Source organism: Gavia stellata, chromosome 13 (genome assembly GCF_030936135.1).
Source record: "Gavia stellata isolate bGavSte3 chromosome 13, bGavSte3.hap2, whole genome shotgun sequence".
Classification (NCBI taxonomy): Eukaryota; Metazoa; Chordata; class Aves; order Gaviiformes; family Gaviidae; genus Gavia; species Gavia stellata.
In genome coordinates this window covers 1,100,877-1,114,777 of record NC_082606.1, presented here as the reverse complement: position 1 = coordinate 1,114,777, position 13,901 = coordinate 1,100,877, and the positions used below count along the sequence as shown (strand labels likewise).

Below are 13,901 nucleotides of genomic sequence, written 5' to 3'. Positions count from 1 at the left end.
AACTTGAAGTGAGAGGCTTAAACTCTTTTCTCAGTTAAGTTACAGAATAAATTATTTGATTACAGGCTAAAAATACTTACTATCAGACATACCTTCTCTCTTTAAGGAGCTCTTGAATTGATAACCCCACAACAAAAGTACGAAATATATTTTTAATGCGACTGATTGACATTTTAGCTCACTTTGGAGCACTCGCTGTATCCCTTCACCTGAAGGTTTTAATTCCAGACTGCTGACATTTCCCAAAAATGCATTATAGTTGAAAAATAAGTTACAGTGTTGACAGAGCACAGTGCTTGCTGGTCTGCCTCGGGCAAGAAACCTGATTATGTGGCCATGCCAATTCCTTCTGGCCTCACTATTTTTCACGACATAAAAACCATTCAGCCATAATCTATTTTCTTTGCTGCGGATGAATTTAAGAGAAAGATAACAAAGCATCTTAAACAGGACCACAGCGACCTCAATACTCATGCAAACCATTTAACAAGCAAAGGGAGGCTCTGGAGCATGCAGGTATAAGACGGCCACGGCAGAGACTGGCGGTCGTCTCCCCGAATGTCTCATGTTGGCATGGAGCCCTCGTTCGTGGAGCTTGTGGAGGAGACTGCACTGGGAGCCTGCCAGCTCTGCTGGCAGCCAGACCAACAAGGAAAGCTTTCACCTCATCTAAAGAGATAAGGAGAGAGGATTCCTCCGCCTGTTCAACTACAGGTTGGTTTATACGTAAATGGGATTGATCATATCCTCCAAAATAAAAAAAAAAATAAAGGAAGCGTATGATCTTGGTACACAATGAAGAGCATCTGCTCCTCTTCATCAGCAGAGACCCAAGCTGGAGTTTCAAAGGGGACTCAATACGTCTGTCTGCACCTACAAGGGAGCTCCGAGAAGGCGGTGGAGACCCAAGCAGGGCAGCACTGGAGTAAGGCAGGAAGCTACTAACAGGGCTCCCGAGCCCTGCTATGGAAACGTGGCACTGGCTCATCCCTCTCCCACCCAAAGGGGCAAAAATAGCCTCCCACCCCACATACCGCACTGCTCAGCTCTCAGCCAGTCCCATCCCAATATACCCTTTACCATGCTAAAAGTAAAACCAGCACCCGACGTTCAAAGAATTACATGGAAGATTTTGGCACAAGTTCTAGGAAAGGTAAAATTAAATTGTATCAGATCTCCTCCAGCCATGCTTAGAGCACAAAAACCTGTTTCAGATAACGCTCTGCTGGTCCTCCCCTACAATGCTCCTGCTCACCTTATCCAAGTGATCTTTGATCTCCAACACCTTCCTTTGATGCTCAAGGATCACCATAGTCTCCTTACCACCCTCTTTTTGCTGGCAAAGGGTAAAAAGAGGGCAAGCAAGCTATGCTAAACATATCTCCATGCGCACACGTCCGGCCTCATGCATATCCCAAATCCTCCCCACAAGCAATTTTTTAGGCAAAGCGACTTATTTGCCACTACAATGCCTATTTTTTTCCCCCAGAGGACAATCTCTTCAAACTCAGAGAGATTTAACTAATAACATTAAAATGATGACTTACCAGTCTCTCATTATCTTCTGAGGTTCTCTGGTAATGAGCTGCTAAAGCAACATAATCCTGCGCCTGCTTGTTACACTCTAAACACTTAAGTCCATGACGGATTAGTCTCAATGGGTCCGTATAGAGAGGCAAGGCTGGCTGAGTGTTAGCAGAAATTCCTATCCCACCTCCTGAAGCAGCACTGGGCTTACGTGAAGGAGAGGGCGAGTGCAAAGTCTGAGGAGCCAGAGAGGCTGAAGAGCTTGTAGGAGAAGGTGAAAACATTTGGTCTACGGAAATTGGTTTCATTAGCAGCTGAGAACACTGCATGATAAATCCTTTGCTCTTATGATCTCTTGCATGTTTAAGCAAGCTACACTTATTAAAAAAAAGTAGCGTAGTTGAACACTGAGTGCACATGACTTCAATATGAACGCTTCGTCTACTATAGTGTTGAGTCAGGCTTTTCTCTAAGGCAAAGGAGTCCCCACATTCCAGGCAACAATACCCAGAGGCAGGTAAATTAATACTGGTGTCAGGCGGAGGGCTAAGGTTTGGAGTATATATTGGCACCGGATTGGCACTGTGTAGTACTTTATTGAATGCCTCCACGATGACAGGAGCAGCTTTCTTGACTTGGTGCACCAGCGGCACAGACATCTGTGTCACCTGAGGCTGATTTCGCCTCTGTGAGGATGACTTCGCCGTAACAGAAGCAGCAACGCTATGCGGGACTAAGTTGAGATTTGCCAAGTGCACGGCTTTGGGAAGAAGGCTGGAGGTGGTCACGTTGGACGGCTGCACCACGATACCCTGCTGCTGCCTCTTAACACCTACTTTTATGGCACCACCGCCACAGTTTGGCAGTGGAGATAAGGACACAGCACACGTGCTGTTTGCAGCAGTATCTGTTTTCATACCGTCTGCGTAAGGACTCCCTATGCTTGCCAGCTGGATAGCCACAGCAGCCCCATTTTTGGTTGAATTCTTGCTAGCCTCGCTTTCCATAACTGCACTAGTGTCAGGAGATGGGAAAGATTTGATAAACTCTTCAGCAGACGAGGTTTCCACAGGCGACTCTTCTGAAGATTTGCCCAACTCATCATTCTCTGGCAAAATTCTAGTTACAGTTCTTTTAATTTCACCAGAGGATGTCTTGATAGTCTTTATTCTAACTTTGGGAATAGCTGGCGGAGAGCCGGCTGCCATGGAAGGAGAGCCTTTCCCACTGCTGTCGCTGCACACACTTCGAGGACTCTCGGGCTGCTTGCTGGCCTTCCTCACCACCTCTAAGGGGCTTCGGGGACTCTTTGGTGACTTGGGCATTTTTGGACTTCCCTTTGTCCCGTCTTTAAAAGGACCAGGTTCCTTGGTAAGGTTTGGCTGATCGCCTTTTGGAATACATGCAACCTTTTTGGCCTGAAGAGCTACTAACGCCGCCACACAGGATGACAACTTTGAATGAGTTGGCTTTAACCTCTGGCGAGGCGGGTACCGACGAAGACATGTTCAGCTCGGGCACAGACCCCTTACTTTCTCCTAAATTATTGGGAGGGAGGTCTCCAAACACCAAGCCTTCTCCAAGAAAGCTATTGGTATCTACCAAGTCCTTGCTTGACTCCACAAACCTCTCTGTTGCTTTGTCTTGTTCTCTCCTGGTCATTTCCAGCCTACTCTCTGGCTGGCAATGGATTTCCATCTTTTGTTCCTTTTTACAGTATTGATCAAACATGCTTAATTCAGGCTCTGGTACCTTCCTAAGATGATCTAGTACTGAAGCTCCTGTTGGTATATACATTGAAGGCGGTGGAAAATATGGAGTTTGGGCATGTTTGGGTTTATCACCAATACTGTTCTCTTTGAACGCGTCCTCTGGTTCAGGGCTGGAAATCGGGCTAAACTGACTAAATGTTGGCAAAGGCTCCGACTTGGACTGGTCCAGTTTATCAGAGTAACTTCTTGAGCTGTCGCCATTAATAAAAGTTGACTCAAACTTGCCATAATTATGCACTAAAGCATGAGCCTCTGATGGCAGATCGGACCCACGAAACCCATTGTGTAGTAGACCAGTCCCGAGGTGATTGCCCTCCTTTTCTGCTTCAAAGGACTCCTGGCGACTCGTGTTCTTCACTATCACACTCACAACAGGAGCATCAGAGGGAGGCAAAGAGTGGGATAAGGACACATTCTCATCTATGCAGATTCCTGATGACTTCAGGTGATTCTCGTTCTCCTCTGCAGTTGACGGGATGGTCTCCTTGGCATCAAGGCTAGTCGGATCGGGGATGTCAAAAGCAGCCAAGAGGTCATCAAAGTCAGGGGTTTTCATGTCCCCCATGATGAAAGCTACAATTAAAAGCAAAAAAAAAATACTGTGTCAGATACATTTCCCCCAAAGACAAACTTTGTAAGACTCATTTGCATAAACATCTTATGTGACAAAAAACACAACTGCCCAAAGCGCTAACGCAGCAGGGTACAAAGGCTAGAAACATCTGCAGCAGACACTTCAGCTTCCATTTTAACTGTTCCAAGTTTGACTGTTTACACACAAATGTATTAGCCCAGGTTCTTCAACACAGCTTTCAACACAACAGTGCTGTTCTGCAGGGCATCATGGGGAAGGAACATCTCCTGCCCTAGCTGTGCGTGGAGGATCAGCAAAAGCTCAGGTCCCGTCCTACTCGAGCTGGCAGGGGCGTGTGACAAGGGACCAGTCGTTTGCTCCTGTCCTGCAACACAATCCGCCCTCTCCGGTTTGTGGGCAGAGCTGCTCCTGGTGCTTTAAGCGATGAGGTGGCAGACAGCATCCCCTTCTCCCAGGGTGCCCGAGAACAGAGCTGTTTCAAATACGACCTTTTAAATTACACCAAGCTCACACAGGGGACATCTTTTCAACCTGTCAGATATATCACTACTCCAAAACCAGACATTGTCATGAGCCTCCACAGAAAAGATTCAGAAGTACATTACTACAAGGTTTCTTTTTTGTTTGGTTGGGGTTTTTTTCCTAGAGCTAATAGGCAACGATCCCTGCCTATTTCTCAAGATTGTCACATCTGAAGAATCCAGTCCTCCTTCAAGGAAAAAAGGCAGGAATAAACAGGTGGTCCAAGAGAAACAGGCCTGAAAAGTGAGATGACTCCCTATCCAGAGCAATTTAAATAATAGAATTCTTCAGTAAGTATTTCAATACAGCAGCTCAAAGCACAATAAACCAAGCAGGGTTTATTTGAAACAGGGGCAATCCTTAATTAGGTAACGATGCGAGGCAAAACTGCCCAAAGACGGCATAAAGGATCGTATCCAAATCATAACAAGAAATGGCGTTCCCAGACAGCTCTCTCTTTATAAGCCCTCCAGAAGGGAAGTGGGGACTTAGACGCTCATCACAGAGACCTACGACAGCAATAATCAAGCTCTGATGAGATGCATAATGAAAACTGACAGCACAGAATTACTTGAACATTTGTGTTCACTACTGTCAGGGATAATGGTTTTCCCCTATTTAATCAAAATATTTTCAAGTTGGTGCAATGTATAGGCTTCCCAAATATTTAATAAGCCATTCTTTTAATACATGTTCCATTTAAACCCCAAGTTCATGTGAACTGATGTACGCTGTATGCAGGGGAGGAAAAAACACACCCAAAGAGCGTCAACTAAACTAGCAGAGCACCAGTTCCTACTTGGCAAGGAGCACCCACAGGCACGGTAAGCCCTGCCACACTCACTTGACTTGGGCTGCATCAGCGCTGCCAAAGCCAGCAGCAAGCAAGAGAGACGGAGAGGGTGGCAAGAGCCCAGGAGAAGGGGGAAGAGCTGAGAGCAGAGATGCAGGCAGAGAGGAGGACCCTGAGACAAGGCGGAGGGAGAGAAAGCAGCTCTCTGACACCTTCCCAGAAAGCCACTGATTTCAGGCTGCTTTCATTATTTACAATTGGGTTTAAAAGTTTGTCAAGCGTCACATTAAAACCAAACAAAGCGCAACCCTTCCTGCCAGACTGCTGGTACGGGGAACAATTTACAGAGCTGGGCCAGGAGAAATCACTTTAGCATGGAAGAGGAGGACATACCGGTCTTTGAGCTTTAGTTCAGCCAGGCCTACAGACAAGCCCCGGAGGTGTCGCTTTGGTTAATCTACTGCAAAACGCTCTGCGGAGATTTACTTGGCTTAAGAGTGGCTCGCTGTGGTTTAGCTTAAACTTGTTCTCATTCTTAAATTCAACCACAAATATGACTGTCCACAGAGGGCTGTGCAGTAATTTACAATCACATCCCTCAGCAAGGTAGGGCAGCTGTGTGTTAAGTCCCTGGAAGCCCAGAAGATTATCCATACGCTTCACATCACCAGCACTCAATAAGGACTTTTGAAACATCGCAGATTACTGCAGTTGGCAAAGAGTGTGGACCTGAAACTTTCCCTTCCTTTGGGTGGGAAAACTTGTGCCAGCTGGGAGAGAGCTAGGCACCACTCGGCTCCCAAAATTTCTGGCACACAAATCCTTCCAACAAGGAAGACATTTCATTCATAACCTGGAATGCTCAAGTTTTATAGAGAGAAAAAATGAGCTTGCCAATCGCTCTTGATTTTTCCATTCTCACTCTCGAACACCTATCCACATCTTCAGACGCGTCAGTGTTTTGAAATACCTCGGATTTATTGTGTCTTGTATCTGCAGCATTACAAAATATGCTTTTCTTGGAAGAAACCCTGCGTTTTCAGAAGCTTTTGCGTACATCTTCGAGTCCTATAAAAGACTAGTTTATACTCTTTGCCATTATGAGAGCACAAGTCTCTATTCAAGTATTTCTCCACAAAATTGCTTCTTAAACTTGTCATACGTGAAGCTACAATTTCTCAAAATAAAGCAAAATTGGACCCAGATTCTAGAGAAGACCAAGTCAGTATCTTGCCAACAGAAGTGATTTTTAACTGACATAAATTTAAAATTTTTACTAAATCCCATTTACTTCTGTTCTCAGATAACAAACAGAAAAACTATATTGAAGGAAATTATGTCAAGGCCTCCCGCAAACTGGCTTGTGAGGAAAGCTGAAAATAAAGACCTCCATCCTTCTCGTGCAAAGGACTTGCCTTAGAACCCAAGCTCAGAATCCAGTTTTCTCTCTCTACTTGCCTATGAGAACATGGAGGTTGAGATTTGCAAAGCAACAGAAGAGGTGAATAAAATGAGCAAAGAAGAAGGACTTACAGGGTAGAACGCCTGTATTTCAATGCGCAAAACCAACCTCACTATAGCACATTTCTCTAGGAAGCAGGGAACCCAGAAGCCTCCAAGTCATCCAGAAAACCGCCGCGAACTCACTTGAGGCGGTATGTCAAACCCCAGGGCCTTCTGCCATGGCTAAGCGTCAAAACTCTGCAGTCGGGCAGAGGCACCGCAGGACCAACGTCCCACACACGCACCATACAAACCTTTTGCTAGCAGTGCTATTCCTGGGGACTTTTGGAGATCTGCAGCAGCTCCTCTGCAGCTTTCAAACCAGCGCGTACCATACTGTTCAAGGAGGAGGTTCAAGATTGCCACCTAATAGGAAAGCATAAAAACGCAATTACACGCAAGTTAAATAAGAAAGGAAAATAATAATAACAAATATTGATAAATCTGCAAAACAACAGCGAGGTACAAGGGCAAACATCTGCCAAGGGCTGCTCTCGTGGGCCCAGAAGAGGCAGGCGTCTCCTGGAGCGGGTGCAGGAGGGAGGCGGACAGGGATCGATTGCCAGGGGAATACTTTGGGAAGGCAGGGATGTCAGGAGCAGGGGCTGCCCACGCCAACTGGCAGGGGGCAAGGCGGCCGAGCCTGCCGAGGGAAGCGGCGGCCGAGGGGCTGTCAGGAGGGTGTGGGGACGGGGAAACCGCAGCTGGTGGAGGATGGAACCGGAGGCTTCAAACGGCAGACGGGACCCAGTGTTTTAACACGCATTAAAGTTTCAGGAGCCCCGTACGGGAAGGCGGCACGTCCCGGGTAAACGGCGCAAGGGGATCCGGGGGGGCTCGGCGGTCACCCGGCCCGTGGCAGCCCGCCCCCCCGCCCCGGTCCACGCCGTCCCCACGCGCGACCCACCCGAGACAAAGGCCCGGGGGCCTCCCCGGCCCACCGCCCCCCCGCGCCCCGGGCCCTGCCGCCCGTCGCCGCGCTGACAGCCCGGCCCGGCCCCGCCGCCCCCCGGCCGCACGTGGGCGAGCCCCGCTGAAGTTAGTTTGTCCCGGCGCCGCCGGGCCGGGCCGGGCCGGGCCGCCGCGGGGGCCGGCGCCTGCAGCCGGAGCCGTACCCGGGGCCGCCGCCGGGGTCGGGGGTCGGTTGTGGGGGGGGAAGGCGGCGGACGCCCCGCGGGCCGGAAGAGCCGGTGCGGCGGGCGGGCGCGCAGGGCTCCGGCTGCCGGCGGCGGGGCCGCCCGCCCTGCCCGCGGGGCGGCAGCACCCGCCCGGCCGGCGGGAGGGCGCGGGGAGGGCGGAGGGCGAGCGGGAGGGGCGGGCCCCGGCGCGGCCGGGCCCGGCCGGCGGCACTCACCCACGCAGGCGGCTCCTCTGAGGGCCCCGCCGCCGCCGGGGCCCCGCGCAGGCCTCACCCCGCACCGGGCACCAACGGCCGCAACATGGCGGCGGCGGCGGCGGGCGGGGCCGGGGGCGGGGCCGGGCCGGGCCGGGGCACGGCGGACCGCCCCCCCCCCCCCCCCCCTCCCGCGCCAGGCCCGCGGCGGCGCCGGGAGCCTCCGCCTCGGCCGCGGCCTCCCCCGCTCCGCAGGGCCCTGCGGGCCGCCCGCGCCGCGGCCCGCGTCGCCCGGGGCTGGGAGGCGGCGGAGCCTGGCCAGCGGCCACCCCGGTCGCGCGTCCCGGTCGCCGGCCCGGCGCCGGGCCCACCTCCCCTTCAGGGGTGGCTCCTGACAGGAGGCGCCCCTCGGGCCTGCCCGCGGGCCCCTCACGCCCTCCGAGGCGCCGCGCTTCTCCATTTTTAACGTTTTCTCGCCAAAAGCTGTTTTCCGAAAGGCACCCGCTGCTAATCGCATCTCCTTGCCTTTGAACTACTCCTTCATTGTGTCCCACATCAGCACGGGGGTGATTTTGTTTATGATTAGACTCATTGACCTGGAATTAGCCACTCTCTTTTTGCAAACGTGCGAATGGCGTTAGATTTTTGCCTCCCTCAGCCGTACAGAGTTGGCAGAGGCCGTTGGTATTTATTGACTGTCGATGCTAATTGCTCAGTGTCTTCCTTAGCTGATGAAACTCCCGGGTATGCACTACCAAGTCCTACAGTTAAAAAAAAAGATTAATTGTAATGGTTTGTGCTTAACATCTTCCACCACAGTGATGGATTCGGAAGCGGTGGTGAGGCCACCCCTGGGGAGCTGCGTCCTGTGCTGGGCTCACCACTGCAAGAGAGACTGGAGAGTCCAGCGAAGGGCCACCAAGATGGTGAAGGGACTGGAGCATCTCATGTATGAGGCAAGGCTGGGAGAACTGGGACTGTTCATCCTGGGAAAGAGAAGGCTCAGGGGGATCGCATCGATGTCTATAAATACCTGACAGGAGGGTGCAAAGAGAACAGAGCCAGGCTCTTCTCAGAGGTGCCCAGAGCCAGGACCAGAGGCAATGGGCACAAACGGAAACACAGGAGGTTCCCTCTGAAGATCAGGAAACACTTTTTCACTGTAAGGGTGACTGAGCGCTGGCACAGGTTCTCCAAGGAGGTTGTGGAGTCTCCATCCTTGGAGGTGTTCAAAAGCCTTCTGGATTTCCTGGGCAACTGGCTCTAGGTGGCCCTGCTTGAGGTTGGACCAGATGGCCTCTGAAGGTTCCTTCCAACCTCAACCACTCTGTGATGCTGTGAAGCATTTTGTGTTCAGGTATGAATCACCCTCCCATCGAAACAAAAGACAAGTATTTCTTGACTTTGTCTTTCCTGTGACATGACATTTTTTTACCTACTGGACGTACATCATTGTTCATACCGCATTTGTTTCTCATCTGGTTAAATATTTTTTTCCTTGTCATCAGTCCCATGGGCAAAATATTTCTTCTTTGTTTTTATTGACACTCGTAGCTTCACTGCCTTCATTTCTGAATTGGCGTCATCACCTTTCTCCTTTTGGAGGTGATAGCCGGTCCCTTAAGACCAACAAAAGGGCAAAGGAAGTCATGCAAACACTTTCAATATCACAAGTGTTACCTGTATTTTCAGCATGTCTCTATGAAAAGCTGCCTAGGAGCTGTAAGTTGTATCTAGTAAGAGAGCTGACATTTCTTACACAATTTATAAAGATCTGCCACAGTCCTGAACAAGTTGTGGCTTGCAGGAAAGCCACTGTAATTTGAAGGACTGTGCTAATTAAGAAATATAATGCCAATGGGAATTTAGCTCCTTCCCAGATGGCCAAGGAGGAGAGGCAGCCCTAGAATGGCTGGGTGGGAAGCTACATTCCCCTCCTCAAGACAGCAGAGACATGAAAAGGGCTAAGTATCTATATTCTTCTGTACGATCTAAAAATCACATTTCTTTTTTTACTTTTAGTCCAATGTGGTAACTTGACAAATCTGGAAATAAAAAATCTTCCTCCCACCCCCCTTTTTTTTTTTAGGTTTAAATTTGTCTCTTTAGGCTCGTTTCGTGATCCACGCTAAAGGATTTGATGTGGTAGAGACGAAGGAGATGCTGTTACAAAGCTGCCCTCTGCGCTTAGGACATGCCGAGGCTGAAGCAGGAAGCAGCGTCGGTGGGAACCCCTTGTGTCCTGGTGGCACCTTGGTGAGGGAAGCCTCTGGATGAAATACTCAAATGATGTCCAGCTGCATCTGAGATCTTCACTTTTAATTCTTCCTCCTTCTCGGGGTTGTTGGTGCTTGCTTTTTAGCTGGGGGAAACTGGTTCTTCCCAGGTGCTGGCTTTGTTGGAGGGTGTGCGTGTGCATATGTAGGCAGGCGGGCTGGCAAGTACGGTGAGACCCATTTTGTTTATACATAACAAACGTAATAAAGTCTTGAGTGCTCATGCCTAGGCGACTGTCAGTTTTCAAATCAGCGATTAATTTGTTTCTGTCAGAGCTCGGTGTTACAGAGAATTACCTTGAGCTCGTTGCAAAACTTGTGCGTTACAAAACTATAATTAATGTTTCAGAAACTCCAGGGAAGGTTTATTATTGGCAGGGTGAGAATGAATCTCCAGACACAAACATTCCTCTAAGATAACAGTGTAGCCTTCGGCATTATCTACACAAAAAAATATCAGTGTAACTTAAATCAGGGTAATTAATTACACTGTTGTCATTTGTATACATTTAAAACCATTTACACCTTTCACTCTGGCTTTTTGGTCTCCCTGACTCCTGGGGCATGCCCTCTGCATTGCCCCAAACAGATTTTTTCCCCACTTTTTACTTCTTGACACATACGCCGATGAGCCGACATGTCTCTTCAACGAAGATCCCTCTATACAACCACTGATACACCACGAACACGGAAAAAAATTGCCCTTACTCCACTTCCGTGCTCAAGGCAGCTGGTAGTCAGTGGTTGTGGTAACCGCTTGCAATGATGGAGACGTGACCTTGAATTCCTGTGTCAAATCAAAAAGAACGAAGCTGTGTATCCCAGTGAGTTTAGGAATAGCAATAAGAACCCTTAGGTGGCAAAATCCTGTTAGAGAAGAACGGTTCCGTGCCCCGCCGTGCTTCTGATTCCTATTTGGTGGTGTTGGAGGTGTGATGAGATAGGTCATTTTCTTGTGAGGAGGTCGTAGTGAAAGACTGCTGGAATGGCAACGATGTACGTTTCCCATATCAGCTTTCACTGGCGCAATGGCAAACCCATTTTACTACTCAACTAGAAAACGGGAGAATAACTTCCACACAGCCAATTTTCTTCACCCATGAGAACTGCAGGCTCTGGTGCAGTACGGACATGCTCCAAGGTCTGGGCAAGCAAGGACCCTTTGCGCAATCCTCTGTGCCGACAGTGGAGACAGCGCAAAGCCCTGGGCTTCGTATTGCTTTGCCTGAGTAGTGCTGATGCAAGCGCCTGCAGGGCTCTGCACCTGATTGCTGAACGCGAGCTGGGTTCACAGTGACCCCTTTCTTCTCAAGTTGGCTCCAGGCTATGGCAAGAGGATCTGCTCCAGATGGTTCTCCTGCTGAAGCAATGTTTCATGTGACTGCATCCCCGGGCCTGGCCTCGCAACTGGGGTGGCCGGGGGACACAGTGGGTCCCAGGGTGACAGAACTGGCTTGAGCTGTTCTTGCCTTTGTGCCCCCCCACTACCCCCAGGTAGCGGGACCGCTCTGTGAACTGGGGAGAACTGAGCCAGGCTTTATAAACCTCTTTGGGAAGAAATTAAGCTTCATTACTTCCCTCATCAGCTTACACACGCGTTTGTGTGGGCAAAAATGAAGACTAGGGTAGTTGGCTCCCAGGTGGGAGCCAGCCAGAGGGAGAGCTGCTGGGGCAGAAAGACCCATGGCATCAAGCCACAGCCCACGTCGCTTCTTGAAACTCTCCCGAACTTTGCTAGAAAGTTTAACCAAAGCTTGAAAAAACTGCAAGAAGAATAATTCTGCAAGGGTTCTCTGTCCTAAACTGCCCGTAGCACCCTCCCAGCAGTTTCAATGCAGTTGTACCTTGGAAAGCCTCATCAAGAAAGCTCAAGAGATTGCTTTGCACGTTCAGGAAAAGAGAGCTAGTAATGTAGGTGCAAAGTTGGTCTGTGTTGCAGGCATAGCTGAGGGGAAAGCGGGATGTTCTGGGCTTGGTGGTAGCCGTTGTGTAGTCCCATACTTTGGCCAACATGTTGAACTGCAACAAGGCGGTCCAGTGTGGGAAGGCTCAGTCCCAGACTGGGCTTTCTGCATAAAGCCTTTTTTTCAGTTAGTTTCTCCAATCAAGCTTAATAGTAAGATGTTTACATCAAACAGAGATACCCCAGAAACCCTAACAGTCTGCCCTTTCACTCCATCCTTACCCTCTTGAGATGGATCTGTTGGGGAAGCAGAGCTTGTGTCTGTGTATTACAATAGCCTTTGGTTATAACAAACTGGTGTTTTTTCTTACAGGAGGAACAGGCAGTTAATACAACCAGGTTTGAAGGTGACGCAGGAAAGAAGCGGTGAGTAGATGAAATTGCATTGCCTGCAAATTATCTCATATAGCTAGGAGAGTCATTAGGAGAATGAATGACTATGTTCCCAGGTGTCAAACCAGGATTAAGTGCAAGGTAGCCCCAAAACGAGGTGTAGGATTTTTGCTGTCTGTGCAAATGCATTGATAATCTTAAAGGGAATTTGACACTTCTGGCATCATCCAGTGGCTGGACAGTTTTCATATTTAAAATGCTAAAACTGACATCATGTACCGAATCACAGAATCACAGAAGAATCACAGAATCACTGAGGTTGGAAAGGACCTGTAAGATCATCAAGTCCAACCATCAACCCAACACCACCATGCCCACTAAACCATGTCCCGCAGTACCATGTCCACACGTTCCTTGAACACCTCCAGTGAGGGTGACTCCACCACCTCCCTGGGCAGCCTGTTACAGGCACATTACAGAAGCCCATTTCAGTAGTACAGTAAGAATAAAATAGCTCAGAAATGAGGGCTCCTGGTGCACAACCCCACTGACTGTGCCATTTCTGCCCTGGCCCATACATACTTGAGCACCCGTCTCATGCTTCTTGGCACTGAAATGATCTCAGGCACTTTCCTAGGTGCTTGCAGGAGACTAGCAGATCCTCCTTGGGGCGCAGTGGAAAGGTCGCTGGGGACTGTGAGGCATCTGAGCAATTTAATCTGCAGTTGGGTGGCACACTGGGCGGTTCCAGCCCAGGGCAGGGTGGCACATGTTGAGGCTTTATCCCACAGCCTGCACTGAGGAGCAGGGACGGATTTTAAACTGTATCCAATCTGGGGTGGAGGCTTTTCTTGATAGCTAGGGAGAAGAAGATAGCTAGCAACCAAAGGATTTTTCTTCTTGCTTTCCAACCATTGCGAGTTCCTAGGAATCCCACAGATGAGGCAAAAAATCCTCCATGTTTGATCTCCACCCTGTCATAGTTTCTATTATTTTTTTTCTTGGAAAGTATTAACAAAACCTTTTCACTCATTTGAAACTTCGAATCTCAGTGGGTTATTGTTTTCAGAATTGTATGTTACTGTTTTCTCTCTCAGAATAATAGTAGGAAAATGCAGCTGAACCTTTACACTGGAAAAGTTTATGTATGAATTCTGTTCATCACAGCATTAGTCTCCAAGTATTTGTTATCACACCGTTATTTAAGTTCACATACTAAAACAGACTGTTCCCTTTGCCAGGATAGTCTCCATCATACCAGGAAATATTAAATTTCCGTGCAAC

At 49.2% G+C, this 13,901-nt stretch overlaps 1 protein-coding gene across 1 annotated transcript in view; it reads right to left on the bottom strand.

Annotated features, from left to right (window-relative positions):
• The window catches only part of ZNF592 (zinc finger protein 592), a 39,581-nt gene extending 32,555 nt beyond the window's left edge, over positions 1-7,026 (bottom strand). Inside the window, 3 exon segments of the mRNA XM_059823923.1 lie at positions 1,548-3,017; positions 3,019-3,872; positions 6,967-7,026. Coding sequence (XP_059679906.1) covers positions 1,548-3,017; positions 3,019-3,864 — 2,316 coding nt within the window. The 5' untranslated portion in view covers positions 3,865-3,872; positions 6,967-7,026.
• Between the last annotated feature and the right edge of the window lie 6,875 nt (positions 7,027-13,901).